Raw genomic sequence first — 22,314 nt, 5'->3', positions numbered from 1 at the left:
GGGTAGAGACGCCTTGCAGAGAGATCTGGATAGACCAGAGAGCTAAGCAATCACCTACCGTATGAGATTTAACAAGCGCGAGCGCTGGAATCTCCACCTGGGACAGGGTGATCCTGGTTATATGTACAAACTGGGGAATAAGAGGCTGGAGAGCAGCCCCATGGAAAGAGATCCAGCAGTTTGGGTTGATGGCAAGTTGAATATGAGTCAACACTCTGCCCTGGCAGCCAAAAAAGCCAACCGTGTCCTGGGTTGCATCAAGCACAGTGTAGCTGGCTGGCTGAGAGAGGTGATTGTCCCACTTTACACTGCACTGGTGCGGCCCCACCTTGAGTACTACGTGCAGTTTTAGGTGCCTCAATACAAGAAGCACATCAACTTATTAGAGTGTGTCCAGAGGAGGGTGACCAAGATGGTGAAAGGTCCGGAGGGCAAGACTTAGGAGGAGGGGCTGAGGTCACTTGGCTTGTTCAGCTAGGAGAAGAGAAGGCTGAGGGATGACCTCATCAGATTCTATAGCTTCCTCAAGGTGGGCAGCAGAGGGGGAAGTGCTGATTTCCTCTCTCTGGTGACCAGGGACAGGACACAAGGAAATGGAATGAAGCTGCATCGGGAGAAGTTCAGACTGGACATTAGGAAAAAGTTCTTTTCTGAGAGGGTGGTTGGTCACTGGAACAGGCTCCCCAGCAAAGTGGTCACAGCACCAAGCCTGTCAGTTCAAGGAGTGTCTGGATGGTGCTCTTAGTCATATGGTTTAGTTTTAGGTAGTCCTGCGAGGACAGGGAGTTGGACTCAATGATCCTTAGGGGCCCCTTCCAACTCAAGATATTCTGTGATTATAAGCTTAGGTCTTACTTTACAGAAAAACACTTGAAAAATCAGATACTTTTATTGTAGTAAATTTAATTGAGCTTCTAACAAAGGAGACTCCTAACAAACTGTACAGTAATAATGGACATTTTTAATTAAAAATATATTAAACATAATTTCAGTATTTTTTCATTAGCACTTCTAACCCAAAGCAGAAACTCTGATGCAACACCCTGAAAGCTCTTGGTCCTTAGGCAAGTAGTGAAGTGCTGTAGTCACGCTTCTGCTTCAGAAAAGACTTTGCCTGTGGTTTTATGACGGATCTTGGTAACCCAGGTTGCTGCCAGAAGGGGCGGGTCAGGTCTAGCTACTTTGCTGCAACAGGTTGCCTCTCTTCCTTTCTCTCCGTCCCCAAATTAGCATCCCGTAGGATCCATGAGCTGATTTCCACTCACTGTGCAGCCCACACAATCTCAGGTGCCAACAAGGTAAACTGCAGGTCATCTCCTTTGAGTAACGTGAACTCTTAGAAACCAACAAAAGCCAACTGCAAAACCACACCCTACTGACATTAAAACTAATCGGGCATCTCAGGAATCTGATGTAACACATTATTTAATATACCGTATCAAGACTTGCACGTGTAGGGTGCTGTGATACATACAGCACCTTGCACATGCAAACCCACTGCTATTTCATTTACTTTTCCGCAAACCATTCTGATGAAATCTGAGAAGCTATCTTGGTAAGGGAACTGAATTCACTGACTTCTTCATTTAAAAACACTGTGGACTTTGGAAACTGTGAGCAGCTTTAGTCACTAGTCCTTTTACAGAGTTTCACATGTTTCTAAATGCAAAGGTACACAAAACAATCGTGCTTATACTTACCTCTTTGTGATTATGACTCACATTATTCCTTTCCTAAAATGTTCATAAAAAACAGTACCTTATTAAATGTAAAGCTGTACACAATCCAATAGTCAGGATACTGCCAATGAGTCCTAAATATTTTTAATTTCTCAGAAGTTATCATGTAGCACTGGCAGCCTCTTGACTCTCCTCAACTACTGTTCCTCAACCACAAGTCACTGTATCAGGGCAAAAGTGGCTCCAGACATTACCCAGAATCACCTAGGTTTGAAGTTACAATGAATTTGAGGCCTTAAGGCTTCAAGTTCATGTAACACCTAATCCAAAGCAACTTGGAGTTACTAAGGAGACGATCCTGCTCTCTTTCCGTGCCTCATCTTGCCACCCCAAATTCTTGCTCCTTCTTGATGTCAGAAGTAAAGATCACACACAGCCTCCTGATTGTTAAAACTGGTAGATAAAAGAGGTGAGAAGACATAAGGGGGGAGAGGGAGAGAGTAGGCAAGGGACCCTTCCATGCTCAGTGGCTGCCTGCAGTTACGCTCTGTAACGTGTAGTCAAAAACATAACACAGGAAGTGTTTAGTTGCAAATAGTAACAAAAAATGGAGATCATCCTACGTAATACTGCTTAATGACTCGTGATATGGAAAAAACCCAACATTTAAAAGGCATTCACAGAACCTGCAATTAGAACAAAAATACAGCACTTCTTGTATTAAGTAGTTAAGAGTTGCTCTGGCAGTCAGAGACTACAGATAACTCCTACTGTAATTTTACAGAATGAATCTGAAGTTTAAAATTAAACTATAATAAATAATTTAAATCATAGTTGTGAATCATTTTGCAAGTCTTCCCTTCCTAGAGTATATATGAAAACAAGACATATTTCTGCGTAAGTTGAGGAACAAAGAGCTGCTTTTTGTTATTTTAATAAAAAATACAGTGTTTACACTTATAAACATCAAAACATAAGTGTACATACATCGGACTGAATGTTTTTTCCTAGGTAACTGTGTAAAGGTTTCAAAAATAGTTTGTCACTTTACAGCATTTTTGAAAAGAACATCCTTTGAAAGGAATATATGTCAACAAGTACAGGTAGGAAGAATACAATTGTGGAGACCACAGTGAACAAGATACAGTCACCTGAGCAGCTACGGAGGAGGACAGGCCTTGGGTTCAAATCTCCAACAGGATCTCATCTTTCCCCATAAAAATCAGATTTATGTATTATGGCATACACAATGCAGAGGATCTAAAAGCATAGTTTTGTCCTTAGTATGAGCCTTCTTTGAAGGATTCTGATAGATCTTGATTGGCAGCATCATACTGAGCAATGAAATGTTTGAGTTCCTCAATGCATCGCTCACCTATTTCATGCAAATTCTGTCTCAGGGCAAACTGAATGGACTTCTCTAATGATGGATCTTTATCAATTAGCATCTTCACTACCATGCCAAAGGTTTCACAGTCTTGTCTGTAGACCTAGAAACAACACATTTTAGAAAACCATTAAATGCAAGACTCTTTACATTAGCACACCAACACAGCCCTCATTGAGTTAGAAGAAGTATTGGATTTGATGGGAGTTTCAATTCTAAGATGTATTTGCCTTTTCCTCTTTTCTGATCCACGCTAATACAAATGTATCAAGTTCAGAACTATCTGGATACAAGAAATAACTGTTATTGGAAGAAATGCCTTATAAAGAGAGATTAAATTCCTCTTGCAGCAACATTTAATAAATAACGGCAGAGCAAAGTGCAAATGCTAAACTGGATTTTCATTGCAAATATATGTAAAATTAATTTAACTGAGGCATGCTTAGCAATCTCAATCTTTATACAAAGCATCAACAACTTAGTTTGTAATCTTTCCTAATACTTTAAATACAAGTTGTGTGTAAATAATTTCACCAAATTATGTTTGTTTGTTGGATATCTTGTAGAAGTAGCTTGTAGAAGTCCTTGACAAATATGGCTTTAATTAGTTTGACTGCACTGGTGATTCAATCACTAAGGATAAAAGAAATCCTGGCAGTGGTTTACATGAACCTGTCTGATCTTGTACTGCAGGGAATGAAGAGTTTGCAAATCAGTTATGTACCATGCAGTTAAGGAGAAATAATTTCTCATTATCATTGCAACTGTTTTTCAAACAAACATCTTGCTATGCTCTTAGGCCGTTTTCAAAGCAAGCCAGTGGCCTTTTAATTTTATTTTTTTTTTTCAGATTCCAGGTAAGGTTATTAATCTAAACACCCATCAGAAAAGGAACTTGTCAAAGTCTCCCAACTGCCAAATATAGTTCATTTTCACACTTCTTCGGCCAGTTTCCTTCTAGAAAATACACTGGCATTTTGAATGAAGATAAATAAGTTTGGTATCTCTGTACATTTTTTTAGGAGGAAAAAAAAAAGCTAAAATGTTGATAGTCCTCAAACTATGTTATCTTTTAGCATATTGAGCTTATGTTAGAACTTGTTTTTCACAGAGGTGTTTGACCCTTTCCTCTCACATTTATTTATATTGTGGGCACAAATGATACAACTGTATATAAACAATTTCTCATTAATAAAAAGGAAAGAAAAAAAAAAACAAACAAAAAACCCCCCACAACTAAACACCACCACACCGGTTAATTCATAAGGACCAGTCCAAGAGCAACTCAAGCATATTCATGTCAGAGGAGTAGGAAAAAAAAATATTAAAAATTCTGCACACAAATGAAACTATTCTCAGAAACATGATGATTTAACACGATAGCTTTAATAAAGACAGTTCTCAAATGTTTGACAGTATATTCTATACCCATTTTTCAAGCACTGGTTGGCAAATAAAAGAAAACCTTTTGGAAGAAATTCATTTTCAATAGAGATTAAGAAGTCAAAAAGAAGAGTGCAGCCCAAAACAAACCGCAGCTAAACATCTTAAGTGTGGAAACGGAGCGCACATGGCATTTTTTCTGAGAGGAGGTTTATTTCCTGCTTTATATGTTTAGTTCTTTGGTAGTAAAATATCAGCACGAAACACAGACTCTCAGAGTTCATGTTCCACAGCAAGTAAAACATGGTACTTGCTAAGAGAACTTCAAACAGAGCAAACTTGAGTTTCTTTTTTCTGACTCTTTGCAAGGAAAAAGCTCAGGAAGAATTGCTGTCTCTGATTAGCCATATGACAGACAGATGGTATTTCACTTTGGATAATTCGTGCCTTTCAAGTACTTGCAGCATGCTTGCTAGCACCTTCACAGAATGATTTCTGAAAGGTTTTTTCCTCCCCAGAGCCATTATGTTTTGGGTGAAATAGTTCAAAACTTTTTTTTTTCCTTATCGCATGTCTATTTGTCCTATTTTATCACCTTTGAAGTGGTCAGAACAAGGATGTGTGAATGATCTTCCACGGGTGAAGGAACCTGGTAACTGTCAGTCTTCAGAGGATGCTGTGCAACACCAGTACGGATGAAACCCTGACACTAATAGAGATCACAGACACATCGCCTTGTCTTCTGCACGGGACGGCACCCAAAGCTACAAGTGAAGGAAATGCTCTACTTTTAATTGGTCTTCAAATTAATGGCAAATAGTGCTATCTGCTATTTCTCTCACACATCACAAAGAACTAACCCAGATGAAACTCTCTGACCCTTAGCGTATAAATATCAGCTCAATCTAAGCATATTTTTCTTCAAAACTTTCACAAAAAAAAGACTTGGAGGACAATCAAGAGCACTATCGTTGTCACTGTGTCTGGAGTCAGAAGTTACTTTGCTGTCACCACAATCTGGAAACTAAACACTTTCATACGTGAGATGAACGTTTTCAATACTTTCTGACAAAAGATTTTTAAAAAAATAGAATTGACCTAAAACAGGGGAAGAGGGTGAAGGTGGAGCAGGAAGGCAGCTCTAACTACAGAAAACAAAGGAAACAGCTCGGCTCCTCTAACAACAATTGAGTAATTTTCCCTCAACAAGCTTTCTGCCCCAGCTGCTAATTCTGATCCTCCTGCTGCAATCTGCCTCCTCAATTGTGCTGATAAACCTACTTGTATAGCTGAGACGTAAATTGCATCACTGAGATGATCTCTTTTCAAATTACTTCCCCCCAATTAACGTGATTCAGACGTTCAATTCTAAAACCAGATGCATCAGCACAACTGAAACAACTGTGAGCCACAGTCGTGAAGTGGAACCAACCTCATAAACCAGTTTATATCTGAAGCCAGTGAACGATCACCAACCTTCAGAGAGAAGTTACTATGCTTTGCTGAAGAGAGAAGAGACTATCAATTACAAAAATATCAATTACAGAAGAATATTAATTACACCTTAATTAACTATTTGAAAAAGATTGTGAAAGCACACAAAGCTCTTGAAAAAATGGATGGTGGCATGACATATTAAATTCCATCTTCTCCAAAGAAGAGAAGGAGGCCATTTCTGGAAAATAAGCAGAGAATGTAATGCTTAAGGAAGAAAGAAAACTGCAGAGAAGACTCCAAACAAGCAAAAAAGTTCTCAGTTGGAGAAGAATACTGGAAGAACTTGTGACCCCACAGGGTCTGAAAATATCCCTAAATTCCAGCTGATATTCATTTTGAGCTCAGACAATGGTACGCTCATCTGTAAACATCTGGAACTAAAACCTGAAAATGATTCCATGTGTGGGGAAAGAAGAAATAACGTTTTTATATTGAAAAACAAGAAAGGGAATGATACCAACGACATGATTATTCTGTCTGATATATACGTCAGGTAATCCTGAAAACAGCTAAAGCCATAGGGTGATCATTACCAAGGCCACAGCATACTTGTATTCTTTGACTTAAGCTACAGCACCAGCATAATGGAAAGAACGTGTACCGCTTTAGTAAGCAGACGAAGGAGAAGCAGAAACAGCTGTTCTATTCCCAAATATATATTTATATTTATCTTATATATATACACACACAGAAAATATATATCTATAGGCTTGATTTTCCTAAGTATATGAGCTGAATTCAGGTTCTCTTTGAAGAGTTTCCAAAATCAGCACATCTGGCATCTGTGAGGTCAGAGGATCACAAATATGCCTACTTTTATATTTTTCTCATGGCATTTTAGCTCTTTGTATTCTTACATGACAACAGCATAAAAGCTCTGGCTGAGATCAACTCCTCACTGCGCCAGTCTCTGTACAAAGCACTCGCGCTTTGTCTGGATGCGAATCTAAAGGTGTGATGCACCTGCAACACGTTAGTGAACACTCATATATTTCAGAAAACTAAACCAAAATTTGCACTTAGAACTGCTTAAATAATAGCTAATAGACATTTACTTCCAGATCTAGCTAGAGCAATAGAGATGTTAGTCCCCCAGGTGGGAGGCGATCAAGCCCTAGAACTCACCAGGCAGAATCAAACAAATTTTGAGAACTCCCCCATCTGTGTCTGTGTGAAGTTTTCACAGTTAACCTCAAAGCGACATCAACAGTGACTTAAATTACAATGTATGATACTGACGTGAAAGCGATGAAGCATACCACAAGTTCTCTTCTTCCAGCTCAGCTTTGGGACATTAACTTCTGATGAGGAAGAAAGAGGGGCAAAAGCAAGCACATGGGGACTACTCATGTCTTCGACTGCTGTACCTCTCCTGCAATGACCATCTGAAAACGATCTTGGCTTAAACCAAAGCAAACATGTGAAAGGCTCAGCTGACAGGTGGAAAACACCATCACCAAAACCTTGTTTTACATCTGAACTCTGGGCGTGGATGAAATTACACCTAGCTAGGGAATATCTTGATGACGTGTCTACTACTCTCTGACAAAGCCTGCATCATTTCCTTTCTCTGTCTGGCACAGCCCCATGTTCTTCTCCAAAACTGCTCCAGAGCTGCCCATGTATTTTGCGCAACAGAGCTGTTGGACAACATAAATAGTAATGAGAACAAAAACTAGAACTTAAGATGTCCTCTCTTGCAAGTGACTACCGTCTGCAAATGAGTCGGAAGTTTTGTCATCTTGGTTTCAAAGTCTTGCATACCTGGCCAAAAAGCAGTTTTATTTCAACAGCCGGAGTAGACACAATATTCAAAGGTGATGAGGCCAGGAAAAACAGAGAAGTTAAAATGGAGATATTTGCAACCTTTCTTTCACTCCATGGTGGTTTCCCCAGCTTACCTCTACAGTCTGTGCAAAGAAAGGCTTTTTAACTTCTCAAGGCAATTCAGAACAGCTAAACCTACAGCTCCTGCTCTAAGCTGCCTCTGAGGAAGAGGGAAACAATAGAGCAGCTCCCCAATAATTGGAAAGACCCTCAAGGAAGACTGGTCCCACCAGGCTACAAGTTAGCCTCTGCATCTCCCATGTCCACAGCTGGCAGAAAGTACAACTGAGTAGCAAATTTCTCCTCTCTGTCTCAGAAAGGACTCAACTAAATCTTCACTTCTAATTTCTAGGAGAATTGTTCTAATGAATGTGCTTTGTTTTATATAAAGGTAGACAACAATAACTATCTTCTCCAGCTATGGTTTTGAATGAATATGACTTGCACTTTGTTTGAATGCTCTTGGCTTTATGCACATGCAAAAGACTCTTGAATAGGAAACATCAAGAGACTTGGGCATGCAAGGCTCGAGCAGCTTTATGCAGGAGATGGGCAAATTCATTTAAATGCAGAAGGTAATACTTCTGCTCACAAACACAAGCAGGACCACCAGGCATGAGGAGGGCCATGTCCATTAAGTGGATGTGATGATTTAGCAAGTGAAATTGACGCCCATGATTTAATCTGTAATTTCCAATCCCTTGCTCTTTTTCATCACAATCTTTCCTGCATTTTTGAGTGTTCTTATCATTCCATACATTTGCAGATACATCTAACACTCTCTCACCACCAAGATTCCTTCTTCACAGCAACACAACACAATACTAAGCTCTCTGAGCAGCTCTGCACCACATGCATGCAGCCCACCATCAGTGCTTGTGAGTCAGTGCTCATCTTCAGAGATGCCCGTTTTCAGCCTCAACCAGAAGGCCAAAGACCCTCAAGGCTCAGTTCACATGGGGGAATGAGTTAGGGTTGTGGCTCAGAAACCATGTTAAACAGCCTGCAACCCTTAGATACTAACTCTCCCTTGAGAAGATCCAACATGCCCAGCAATCACAATCCTGTATCTGTGATTCATGCAAGTATTCATTTAATATATTATCTTGCCGAAGACAGAAACTTCAGTTACTAAGGGCACATTTCCCACAGGTATCAAATCCCCCATGCAAGGAGGAAAGAAGCAACATGCTCGCTGGTAGTTGTTTGATTTCTGACAAAGGCAGAGCTTGAACTTGCAGAGCACAAGTATAGCACGAGTTTGAAAGCCACACCATAAACCCTCCAGACACCCCATTAATGAAAGAGCAAACTGCCTGAAATCTCTTGCTTCAGTGATGCTCCAGGGCTCCTCTACACCAGGCAGAGGTAACAGCTTTTGTTCCCCCAGCTAAACCACAACAGCCAGGCTGGTATAGCTCTGGTGGTATACGCCAGCTTCTTATTTTCCCTCCTCAGCAGATCCAAAATAAGTCTGACCAAGCACTCTTCTGTTAACACAGCCACATCTATGCCAGGTTTTCTGGCATGGGTAGACAGACTATGAGGTATAATTTTTCTTGTACTCCTAAGAGCTAAAAGATTTTGTAATGTGGACCAAGCTCTAAGCTGATTGCATATGCAGTAAGATTTTGCATTACAGTTGTGTGCATGTAAAATCTAGCAAATTGAGAAACTACTAGACATTGAATGACTTCAGTACTGCTGGTATCAAAGTATTTTCCTTACCAAAGACATAGAATCAGAGAATCATAGAATGGTCTGAGATGTAAGGGACCTCAAAGATCATCTAGTTCCAAATCCCCTGCTGTGGGCAGGGACACCCTCCACTAGATCAGGTTGCTCAAAGCCGCATCCAACCTGGCCTTGAAACTTCCAGGGATGGGGCATCCACAAACTTGTCTGGGCAACCTGTTCCAGTGCCTCACCAGCCTCAGAGGGAAGAATTTCCTCCTCAGATATAACCTAAATCTACCCTCTTTCAGTTTAAAGCCATTACACCTTGCCCTATCACTCACAGCCCTTGCAAAAAGTCCTCTCCAGCTTTCTTGTAAACCCCCTTTAGGTTAAAGGAATTATTACCTCTCCCCAAATCACTCCTTTTTAATTTATTTACATACTATCTTGGATTTTTCTCAACCATGCAAATTAGACTTTATTATCCTACAAAAAAACTTACTCTCCTCAAATAAAATAAGCTAATCCTCTACTGAAAGAGTACAGAGAAATTTTTGTTACTGCAGTGGCAATGTAATTGTACTGTTATGTTTATGAGTACAATATATAAATGTATAGCTCCACAGTGCAAAAAATGCTCAGAACTGTCATTAAACCACTTGTAGATAATTCCCACGATCAAGAAAATTGGTTTTCAATCAAAGTGAACTATTTTTCATGGTTACAAAAAGATAAATTAATGTACAACAAATTTAATGGTTACAATAGTGGTATACATTTCTAAATTATAAAATAACAAGTCTACTCTATTCCTTTATAAAAAAATGCGCTAAAAATTTTGCCTTGAATCCATGTAATAATTTCTGTACCCATTAATCAATGTGATTATAAACCAATTAGATACTCATTGAAATGCAAATTGGGAGAAACAAGTTATTTAATCTACTATGTAATAATGAACAATTTGCTACTTACTGAAGCTAAGCAAAATATTAAAGTTATTTGCACTTAAATGCAATTCTGCCTCCCCTTCCATTGCAAGTTTCAAGCGCTTGGTTTAATAGATTTAATCAGCTTTCGGAATGTCAGCCCACCATTTTTGGCATCTAAATACCTGACTGAAAAGTCTGCTGGAAGTCCCTCATGTGAAATAGGTGCTGAGACAGCCATCATTTTAAAAGATGTGTGAATTCTGATTTGAACTCTGCTTTGCCCCCAAGGACAGGGACTGGCATCATGGGAGGCGGCATGTGAGCACAGCGCAGCAGGGATGATGGGCACTGGGAGCCACAGTGCCTCGGAGGAGGACCCTGGCTAAGGCAGCTGAGGCCACCCGGCTCCGTAGTCCCCGAGAGCCGGTTGCTGCTCCCTGCGCAGGGCTCCTTGGCACGAGGTCACGGTGCTTCTGTTCAGCTGATCTACATCATCTTCCTTCCAGGAGACAGCATCTCCTGCCTGCCTTTTTATGTCTTCACTTGATTAAACCCATTTGGAAGAGAAAGATGCAGTCTAAAACAGTGCCACTGCACAGCTTCCCACTTCAATGTTGAAGTAGAATTCGAGTATGAAAAGAGAGGAAAAATGCCCTGTAAAATTGTGGGGTGGGTGTCTATGTCTATAGTAGTGAACCCTCTGCTGAGTTTACACATACGTTTTAAGGCTGAAAGGAACTGAAGAGCTGGCTTGGGACTTGAGACACAACTCTGGTCTTTTCCATGCTGTGTAGTACACTGGGAAGAAAACATGCAGGCCAAATTATTTACTTGCATGAAACCATTATCTCCAGTTTAAGCTCAAGGCATCATCTGGATACTCCTTTGCTTCATATCATGCCCCTGGTGACACCTCTGCAATTACAGTGAAGTCATGGGCTTTGCTCAGGGTGGAGTCCACTGCAGCTCAGGAGAAGCCTATGACTGGCTCAGGTGTGCAATGACTGCAGCCTCATCTTCCTATGACTTCTGTTGTGCAGGGCTCTGCCCCTCAGCAATAATACCTCTAATCATCATCTTCGTAGAGGAGTGCCAGCACTCCTCAACTCCTTTCTTCTTCCCTTCACCATCCAAACAAAAAGTTAGAGTCTTGTGCATTTCCTCAATGCTTATATCTAAAGATGGGACATAAACCTTTTGTATGAGTCTGTTGAGCAGAGCCAAAAATAATTAAAACAAAAAGCAATTAAAAATATAAATCCCCAACAATGGTACCAAGTGTTTATAGTTCCAATTAGACAACAAGACTATAGCAGACCAAGGCTATATAGTCCCGAACAATTGCAGCAAAAGCCAAGTGAGCTGGCACCATCTAGAAATCTGTAAACAAAACTATTGAACTGTCTCAGCTCTCCTTTTAAGCACAGTAAAAGATAAACCTTTAACTGCTATAACTTGTACTGCCTGGTAATTAAATTAATACCTGGGAAAGTTCAGCAACAGTTTCATTTATAAAAACCTACATTTTCCAAACAGTTCCCCATTGCTTTAAAATTACTACAAACAAGTTTTCAATATGAAGCAAGAAGTTTACTTAAAATAAATTGCTAGGAAATCCATATATTTACTTCAATAATTTTTAATACTACAGTGGAAGACTTTAAGTGAATGTTTAAATGAACACAAATTGATATAAAAACGTACATGACGCTACACTTCATTTAATGCAAAAGCAAGTGCATTACTACTTCTTCAAGAAATGTCTTGCTCAGTCAAGCAGAAGTAGCTCCCATGTGGGAGAGCAAGGACTATTATGTTACATGGTTTTACTGGAGATAATTCTTTGCTAAACCAATCAGACCACATAATAACAGCATTCTAACACCAACTACAGGCCCTTGGAGACCAGTTTGTGTGTGGCCTAGATTTCATAGGCTTCTTTACAACAGATGTGTTGGATGAGGGTAGTGTTACTTCATATATTAACTTGTGTGCTCCTTAGGTAAAACAGCAGTATTAGTTTAAGTTCTACCTCTTACATATTCTTCTAATAGAACGTGTGTGACTTCTGCAAGCCCAGAATAATAAACTATGGTAATTACAACTCCTCAGATTTTAAACCTTACTAGAAGTACTGATTATCTCTTAAAGACACATCAATGACACTTTTTCAGCTCACGTGTAAGATAACTCAGCTACATGTTTAAGAATGTCCAGCTACAAATAACTTGTGCAGCTAAGTCAAAAAATTGTCTGAAAGAACAACTATTTCTGTGTCTATCAATTTCCCTTTGTTCTATTATGATCTTCAAGACTAGAAACTGCATTTTCATAGGACGATAAATGAAAATAAAATCCTAAAATCTATCCTCTCTGACAGACGCTAAAAAAAAAATCCCATTACTTGAAATGCACCAGTTCAGGATTAAACAGGAAATAATCAGCTTTATGCCAAAGGAAGGACCTCGCCCTGCAACTTTTTATTTATAAAATACTGAATTGATGGAAAGCTATTTCCTAAATCTGCTCCACGGTAAACTTATTGCTCCATCCAAAACAGGAAGGGTGAAGTTTATCTACAAAAGACTCTATGTTAATTGTCTTGTTAAAAATGCTTTAATAGCTTTCAGTTATGTCCACTCACCACAAAGGAAAGCGATATTCATGTAAGTTTCATCAGAATGGGCTGTATATTAATGGCAACAACAAACCAATCTCCCTTGTCATTCAGACACACGAGTATTTTTGTACGGAAGGTACAATAGTTTAAAATCCATATATATGGACTGTGTTGCAGTCAAGATCAGCAAAGGTGCATGAGCTTTTACCAAAAAGTGGTGACTTAGTTTTCCCTCAACAAAAGTCTTCACACTTCCAATTTCAACAAATATCCTCAGCTACAAATAAACTCAGATTCAACATTTTGCATTAAGAGTGCTCATTTTTGTTAATGGGCAAGACAGAATCCTATTCTAAAGTGTGGATCACTGATATTTTCTTCAATGGCACAATGTAAACAAGCAGCAAGAGAAGAAAACAAATCAAAACAAAAAATTTTCCTTTTCTAATTAGGAGCAACTCCCAGTAGATCAGCTGCACGATTAACTGGCAGCAGCACTGTTATTGTAAACTCAAAGCTAAGTGGATCGATGAGCTTACGAAATAGCTCTTAAATGAGAAAGCTTTTACCATCGCTGTTTAAAGAGCAACTTCTTTAATGGTTAGAAAAAAAACAAATCCTAAAGCAGGTTTGGATATGCATGCCAAAAGTTAGGTTTTTTAATCATATGTGCAGCATAAAGAAAATACTACTCAAAATAAGTCAAGTACTGTATGTAAGGGACAATGTTTCAGAAAGGAAAAGCAACAGCTGCAAGAAGAAAAACAATTACTTAGATTACCAACATTTTATTACTTAGTTTATGTTAAACCTTAAGGTTTCTGAAAGTTTAGAATTACTTCACACATTATATTAGCCTCACAAATCAGTTTTATTAGTGCCTCAAAAATGGATCAAATTTTTTTCATGTCCAAGTTATGGTCCTGTCTCTACCCTCTAAATAGTCACTCTCATCATTTAAGTACTTATTTCAAATATAAAATCAAATAAAGGAAAAAGTAAATTAAGGCCATGTTTTTGAAGATTTCTGTAAGCCTTCCCTAGCTTGTGAACGGATATCTTTTTCACAGGCAGCTGTGATGGCTGAAAAGACTATTCCCCTTCCCAGCTGTCACCATCCCCATGCCAGAAACAATCACCCTACTTGTCTGTATGAGCCAGAAACACACAGGACTACCCCTAAAAATTAATTTTTAGACAAAATCAGCCTGATTAGGTCACAGGCTAGCACATCAGTTGGGCTGCGGGGAGGAATCACCTATTCTGGGTCAGAAGGTGACGAGAAGCTTTATATGACATCTAAAGAGGATGTTTATCTACAGCCTTACTGTGTGTCCAGTCTCTTTGAGCTCATCTGGGACCATTCACACAACTGCGACCTAACCCAGACACACAAAGCACACAGGATCTGTGTTTAAATGACTGCATATCTTAGCATGCATCTTCAGTCAAATACAAACTACCTAAAGAAACAGAACCTAAAGCTAGCATAATGGCTGAGGATAGAGCAGGTCAGAAAAGCTGTATGATGAAGCCTCATTTCCCATTGCAAATACATTCAATCCTTCCATATTTTTTAGCATTCAACACCCAAACTACCCCTCCTTCTGAGGCTGTTCCCACAATTCTAGCTATTTCCACTTCAATTTGGAAGCAGAAATCTGATCCAAAAATTGGTAAAAAAACAAAGCATGTCTCTCCCCAAAGAGAAAGCCACAAGGAGCAGAGATTGTCTTTTATGGTTAGTAAATCATATGTCTTAGGGCAGTGATTACCAAGTGTGGTTTCAAGGGAACGTAGCAGGAGTTCTGCATTTACTCAGTCGATACATCACTGACAGCATCCCACAGTACTTGGAATTAGTTATTTGATAAGTTTGGGTTACAGCACGCAAGTAATATTGAAGAATCACTGCAATTAGCTGGATCAAAAATGCTTGGGAATCACTGTTTTTCTCATCATGAACTGTTTTTCCATGTGAAAACAAGCCTATTTTGCATTTAAAAATATCTTCATAGACTAAGAACATTGGCTATTTCCTCATCACAAGCCTCTACTAATGAGAGAGTTAAGCAACGCTGCAGCGTTTCAGCACAAGAACTGTTACCTATCAAACTCATTAAAGGAATGCCTGCCCTGTTCAACCCAGCGTCACTGAACATTTTCCAGAAATTGTCTGATGGGGTGATCTGACAGAGGACAGATTTGGAACGAACTTGGCAAGATATGTGAACACACTCATGACTTTTTGAAGTGCTCACTTGTCTTCAGATTCTGGCATTCACTGAAAAGCTTTGATTCTTTTACAGTCTGGTTTTAGTCAGTCCTTATAAAAAGTATTACGACCAATAGAAGAAAATTGAGATCATCAAATACTGTTTTGTGGGTTGGTTTTGTTTTGTTTGTTTTTTTTTTTTTCCCTGAGAGCTTTAGCTCTGTATTCTTCAGATAGCTTAGAACAGCTTTTTGTGATCCCTGACATCTATAAATTGTGAAAATAGCACAATGCAACAAATTCACTAATTAAAAAAAGTAACAGATATTTCTAGTACTCAAGAGACAAAACTTGCACAAAGATACTACAGGTCTAGACTCAGTACTCTTGGATTTACTTCATGAAGCATCTTATTTATTCTAATCATAAAATAGGGAGGCCGATTATGGCACCAGTATTTGTTTACTAGCAATGATAGTGAAGCATCACGTAAATTAATAAGACAATAAAAAAAATTAAAGCTAGAACAGATGAGCAACTGCCCAGGAACTCAGTCAACTTCCTGCAGCTTAAAGATTTACGGAGTATCACCAGCAGCATTACGAATTGTGTTCACTTCGGAAATGCAGCAAGTTCTGCCTCTAGCCAACACTCCAACACGTAGAACTTCACTCTGGCAAATCACTCGGACAACTAAAGCTACGGGGGGGCTGACACTTCAGCTAAACACTTAATAAAATTTCAAATTACCCTCAACACCTTGATGATTTGAAGATATCCTCACATAATCAGGAAATCTGTTAATATCTCCAAACATACATACTTTGCCTTATTAATCTTCTCTTTAGAGACACATAGGCTATTGTTTGAATAGTCTAAAATAACTCACTTTAGAGCAGACACCAAAACAAATATTTCAAATTGAATAGCTACAATCTGAGGAAAGATTAAGCTAATAAGGATGTAATACAAAAGAAGATCTAAACTAGATAAAGAAACTGGAAATCCCAGAACTATACATGAAAGTATATATGGAATAAAATGTACTGTTACAATATAAATAAACGTTTTACGCTGTATCTCTAAGCAGAATAATAGCTGTTGCTGATGAAGTCTACTGATGCTGGATTGATACAGTCTGTTTCGGATAAGAACAGCATGGAAAGAGAGCAGTAAAGTCTCTTTTGATAAGCAGAACTAAACAGTTTACTGCCTAAGATAAAAATAGGTTGCTAAAGGTCAAACACTTTAATGCAATAGCCAAAAGAAACAGTACCACGCCATTTACCTTTTAACCTTACTCCATACAAGATTACCATGTGCTTTCAAAGATACAGAATAGACAGGAGTTATTCGCACAAACATATCCTGCAAAATAAGGCATTCCTCACTTCATGCAGCCTTCCAGAATTCTTTTTTTTATTTTAACAAAACAGTTCACGTTAATAAAGATCTGGCTGAACTACACTGTCTGCAAACAGAATTAAGCGAAGAGAAAAATTTTAATTATTTAGAATAAAGCAAGCCAAATTAAATAAAAAAAAAACATAATGAAAATTAATGACATTTTCTCATTTCATTTAGAAATTCCAGTGGGCTTTTTGCTTTTTAAAATCACATAAGGGTATAAACATTGCAAACTTTCTATTTTCAAATCAGCAGGTAAGACATTTTGTTATTTCAAGGATTAGTATCCACAAAGAATTGATTTACATGCCAAACAAAGGATTATTACATTTATTTATTTAAGAGTACCATGGACTGTGTAGAATGAGAACGGTCACTGTTTCGTTAAAAAAAAAAAGTTGCCTCTACAGGGTAAGTCAGTAGCTTACATTTTTAATGAAGAAAATATGACTAACACTTTCCATTTGTTGGCTGCAATGCACTGAAACCAGATCTTAGAATTATTGCTTAGTTTTAATATGATCTGTTGACTCACTTCATCTTACCTCAACTTAGTATTAACTTCTCTTTCACTTGTTCACCTTTTCTCTTTGTTCTCCTTAGCTCTCCATTGCTCAGCAAACTACACTGTGAACAAAGCCAAATCACTCTTCCTGCTTCAAAGACCCTGCAGTTGGCCAATACATACCTAATAATGGAACTACTACTACCACCTCTGACTACCATCACTTCTGCCACCACAATGTAATCCAAGTCTTCCCCATTCCCTTGGCAAGTTTTCATTCTAGCTCTCATGTAACCTAGCTCCCTGAAAAATCAGAAATTAATTGAAAAATATGCTACATTGATTGAATTATCTGAGCATTTTTGTACTACCTTGTGACATAAATGCACATTTGATGTATTTCTTTTAAATATGAAAGCATAAACAAAAGGTATGTTTCATAACTAAATGGAAGCATTATTTAAGGACAGAAACAAACACTGCCCACTGTATACATTACGTACATGTGCACACATGTTCTTTCAGAGCTTTACTATAACACATAATATAGTAGCTTTAAGGAATATAGTAAAAAGTTACTTGTTTCCCAGTTGCACATACATGCTGAGCAATTCATATTGAAATGAACGGTGAGCATACCAATGGAAGCTTGTATCTTCTACTGTAAATCTGTACCTGATATTGAGTATTCATACTCCGTTAACATGTTAAAAGGCCCTGCCTCTTTGAAAATCTTAGCTGATCCACAACGGACAAAACCAAAGCTCATCACTTTATCCCTAACAGACCTCTGCATATCTTAATATAATTCTTCAGCAACACACATATGTATTTTTCAAGAATACTTAGTCTTACTATACAGAAACGCTTAGTCAAACAATAGACTGAAGAGAAACTGAAGCCTGAGGTAAAGAAATGAGACATGAGCCATGTTACTATAAAGGTACCCAACTTTCAAAACTACCCAGTATAATTTTTAACAAAAGGATTGCAAGTGATTGAGTCCTGCTTTCTCTAAAGCAGAAAGGAGCATTTTTATGATAAATGTCACAATTTAAAAAAGTGAACATACTGGCTGATACACAGAGGAAAAAAAAAGAAGATGGTGCTGCAAAGCAGAGGTTACATTCTTGGAAGTCTCCAGTGTATAGCAGAGGTCTCAGACAGGCAAGGAGTTACCTTACGTTTTCACTGCACTGTCAGAAATAAATACATGCAAATATTATGTTTCTCCCATCAATAAAAACGTATTTGGATCAATATAAATTAACAAGGAGGGAATAATCTTTACAGTAAATGAGATAATTCTATTTGGAATCACTGCTCTGGCTGCTTACTGTGACATGAGTAACACCTACACAGATTAAAAGGCTCCAGAGCCAGCTCATTATAATGATACATGGTTTTCCTCAGTAGCAAAAAGCCCACTCTGCTTAAAATAGAAAGGAACACTCCTAAAACAGAGTTTTGTTGGTAACTTATCTGGGTCATGAGAGACCATATAATTACTTTAAACTCAAGATTTTTTTTGACCACCCCCCATTCCCCAAACACTGGCTGACAAATGATGCAGAAAATTCATACACCAAGAATGTATACTGTATTCAACCATTTTTTTAAAAGTCTGTCTTATCAAATCACATATAAATTCACCATTTTAGAGTAATCACATCTGAATTAGGCATGTTAATGACTCAACACTACAACCATTTTACTGTACATTTACTAGTGTACAGATGAAAATTGTCACATTTGGAATGCAGATGTAATTCTCAATCCAAAAGGAGACTGCAAGAATAACAATAATTCCGTTGCACGTATTATAAAACATTTCACTGTGTTATTAAAAGCACAAATCACTTATATACGAGCCCAAGACACCAACAGCCTAAACCAAATCAAGAGTGAGTCAGAGAGCTTTCCAGAGCTCAGAGTTAAACATTTAGGTATCCTGTTACTAGAAAATCAAAGCAAAAAAAAGCATTAACTGACCTCAGTGAAACAGGAAACGGAATCTCAGAGTTTATCTTTGCTTCCAATTTTAGTAAAAACATATTTGCAAGAAAACATCCTTCAATAGCAATGTAAGAAAAAGGAAAATTGTACAGTGAGCTGTAGTTATGCCCAATAGTAAATTTGAGATTTTTTTTTTTTGAAGAAATATTTAAAAATTAATCAGGGCATTTTTGAGTTACTGCTAGACCTACACTTGAGTGAGTGGATTAATAGTTTCATTAAAAACAATATTAATATTGTTTTTATTTTAAGTTTATGAGAAATACAGTAAAGTGAAACAAATGGACAACAGAACCATCAGCAGTGACTGACACGTTTATCAAATTCCTCAGTAAGCAATTTCAGGTACTCGATGCAGGAACGCTGCATTTCCTGCTTTACCATTGTAGCTTCCTGCAGACACCTCGAGGGCATCCAGAGGGGAAGACACCAAGCTTGGAAGCACCTGACTGCTCCCCACTTGTTTCTGGCACCAGAAATAGCAACGAGTTTTCTTGCATGATGTAGTGTCTCCACCTTCCAGCCAAGGAGAAACTCTGCTGCATTTGCCCATAGGCTTCAGAGCTTCTGTGGAATTAATTCTCATCTCCACCCATGTTCCTCTTGTTCCCCATCTCTTTCTTTTCCCCACCCTCTTGGCTGCAGTGCCTGATCTTGGCACAAATCATCTTTTTTCAACTGCAAGTCCAGTCCCACCCTTGTTCATTGCTTCCCACACTCCCAATTCCCAACCCTACCTCTCCTGTCACCACAATTCCTTTCATCTCTTCCAGATTTCCTCCACCCTCCAATTCAGAGGTCATCTCATCCCTCAGCTAGACATAGTTCCACTCAGCCTCTTCCTCAGAAACTCTTACATCCTTTTCCCCAGCCTTCTGGATCCTCTCCTGCATCCAGTCCTTCTTGCATCTTCCCTCTGGCATGGTCCACCTCTCTCCATAGAGAAGAAACTTTGAAAGGAAGATTCCCAAATTGACACTTACATGACTTCCTACACTAGTTTCTCTCCTTTCAACTGTGTGAAAAAAACTGAACTTTTTTTGTGGGTGGAGTGGTGCACCAGTCATTGCCAAGAGCTGGTGAAGGTACAGGTCATGCTATCCCCTTGATGGGAGAGCCATGGGCGAGACTGCCCCGCCAGTAGAAGCAATCTAATTATAGGTTTCAAGGAGGCTGCATCCAGCTCACAGGTTCTCTCAAATGGACAAGACGACATCTTTATCTTAAACTGTAACAGAGCCTTTGCCGTAACTTTCCTGTTCAGTAGCAGGTAGCAGACGCATTCAAAAGGGCATTTAGCTTTACTTCACAGTGAGTCGTGCCTTGGTGTGGGAATGTTTCTCTGTAATTGTACACTTCCAGTTCTTCATCACATTAGCTGACAAGCAACAAAAAGACAAACCACTCCGATTTTTTTTTCATATTCACTTTCCTAAAAGTGCGAACACTTTGATGAACTGTAAGAGGTTAGAGCTTTAATTCAAGGGACCATCTAGTTCACAAAACTAAGATTTTGATCTCACTATCAAAAATACTGTGACTGAAAGTTGTTGTGACTGCTCTTTCCTCAAGATCTACTCAAGAATTTCAGGGGCTGGAGCAGCTGGGCACCAGCTTGGTTCACAACTAGATCAAAGTTCGGCTCTGACAAGCCAGCTAGAAGAAGCTGTTACGAGGGTGTCTACCAATGCACTAGTGCTCCCAAGTGAGTAAATTCTCCAAAATATGTAAAACCAAGGCTATTGAAGTTAGAAGACAGTGAGGTGTCCTGAAGGAAGAAGAAAGTTCTGGTCATGGCAGCTTTATATAGAAATTAAGCAGAAATATTTTGAAAAGTTTTATCTTCCTTATGACAAAAAAGAAACAGTTACTACGCAAATGCCGCAACTACCAAAGACTATGGCTTTCTATACATTTTTGCCTGATGATTAAACACCTTTGAGTGCCCAAGACAGTGCTTTCAAGATATTAAATGTTCAGAGATGGTAGTGGCTCAACACACAACACAGTGTGGGTACTCACTTATGGCAGCAGGCACATTTAAGGAACCACACCGTGAATAAGAGAATTGGTTAAAAAAATATCTGCATTCTTTTTCCTGATCTGATGCATCACATCTGACGCAGGCCCCACAAAGACTACTGTGTCAGCACAGAGGACAGTATAGCACAGAGACATAATTTCTTAAACTCTGGCTGCCACCAAACTCTTTGTAACATGCAGCTGAAGTCTGCAATGGGACAAGTTATTTTTTTGTTTTGTTTTGTTTTTGTGAACAACTGCAGCACTTGCTTAAGAGGACTTTCTGAGGTCTAATGAGATGCGTGTCTATTACGGCCTTCCTCCGCCGAACTTGTAGTTTCTGCTACTGCCTATTTTCATAAAGCTTGTAACAACTAATCATCTTAGTTTATGCCTAAATTGAACTGAGCTGAAACCTGACAAGAGTCAAGAGATACACAGTACAGATACTCCGTGATTGCATAAGCTAGTTTCTCCAGGAAGCCAAGTTAAAAAAAAAGGTAATAAAACTGGCAAATTTCCAGTTGAAGATGATCACTGAAAAACTTGTGTCAGCATACCCTAATCTATTCTGTGCTTAAAAATGCTTATGTGGAGATTTTTTTATTTAGGTAGCACGTGACCAAAAAAGTTAATATATAAATTATCTACTATACTAAGGTGGTGAACTGCTTGTGGGGAGTAATTATGGTCAAGTACCCACCTAAGTACAACACTTCATGCTAGAATGATACCAAGCATTTAAGCTATCTTAGGGGGGCAGGAGTGGGGGAAAGATTGCTGGCAAGCCAATTAAACTATGGAGAAAAAGTATCAAACCCGTCTATTAAAGGTTATTAGGGTCATTCAAAGCAATACTCAAAGTTCAATAGATCTGAAAATTAACATATAAACAGTCTTTCTTAAAAATCATGAGAAGCTAAAGAATGGTGAGCAACACGATCCACTTGATTTTGTTAGTCATCAACCTCTGTGATTTTATAAGTCAAGTTGACTCTATTAGCCTTTCAAAGTACCATGGTAAACCAGGTACACCATAACTTTCACCCTGTGGGGAATCTTGGCCTTTGTTTTTCTGCCATATTTTGTGAAGTGTGCCATTAAAAGTTGTGATATCCTTATTAGTGCATGTCCAGATGATTACTGA

At 38.6% G+C, this 22,314-nt stretch overlaps 1 protein-coding gene across 2 annotated transcripts in view; it reads right to left on the bottom strand.

Annotated features, from left to right (window-relative positions):
* Positions 1-2,930: 2,930 nt before the first annotated feature.
* The window catches only part of PPHLN1 (periphilin 1), a 71,965-nt gene continuing 52,581 nt past the window's right edge, over positions 2,931-22,314 (bottom strand). For both annotated transcript variants that reach the window (XM_086610719.1, XM_086610720.1), the window contains exon 10: positions 2,931-3,169. In XM_086610719.1, coding sequence (XP_086466845.1) covers positions 2,960-3,169 — 210 coding nt within the window. In that variant the 3' untranslated portion in view covers positions 2,931-2,959. The remainder of the gene's footprint in view (positions 3,170-22,314) is intronic.

Source organism: Tauraco erythrolophus, chromosome 4, assembly GCF_009769465.1.
Source record: "Tauraco erythrolophus isolate bTauEry1 chromosome 4, bTauEry1.pri, whole genome shotgun sequence".
NCBI classification, from domain to species: domain Eukaryota; kingdom Metazoa; phylum Chordata; class Aves; order Musophagiformes; family Musophagidae; genus Tauraco; species Tauraco erythrolophus.
This window is presented reverse-complemented; position numbering and strand designations above follow the sequence as displayed.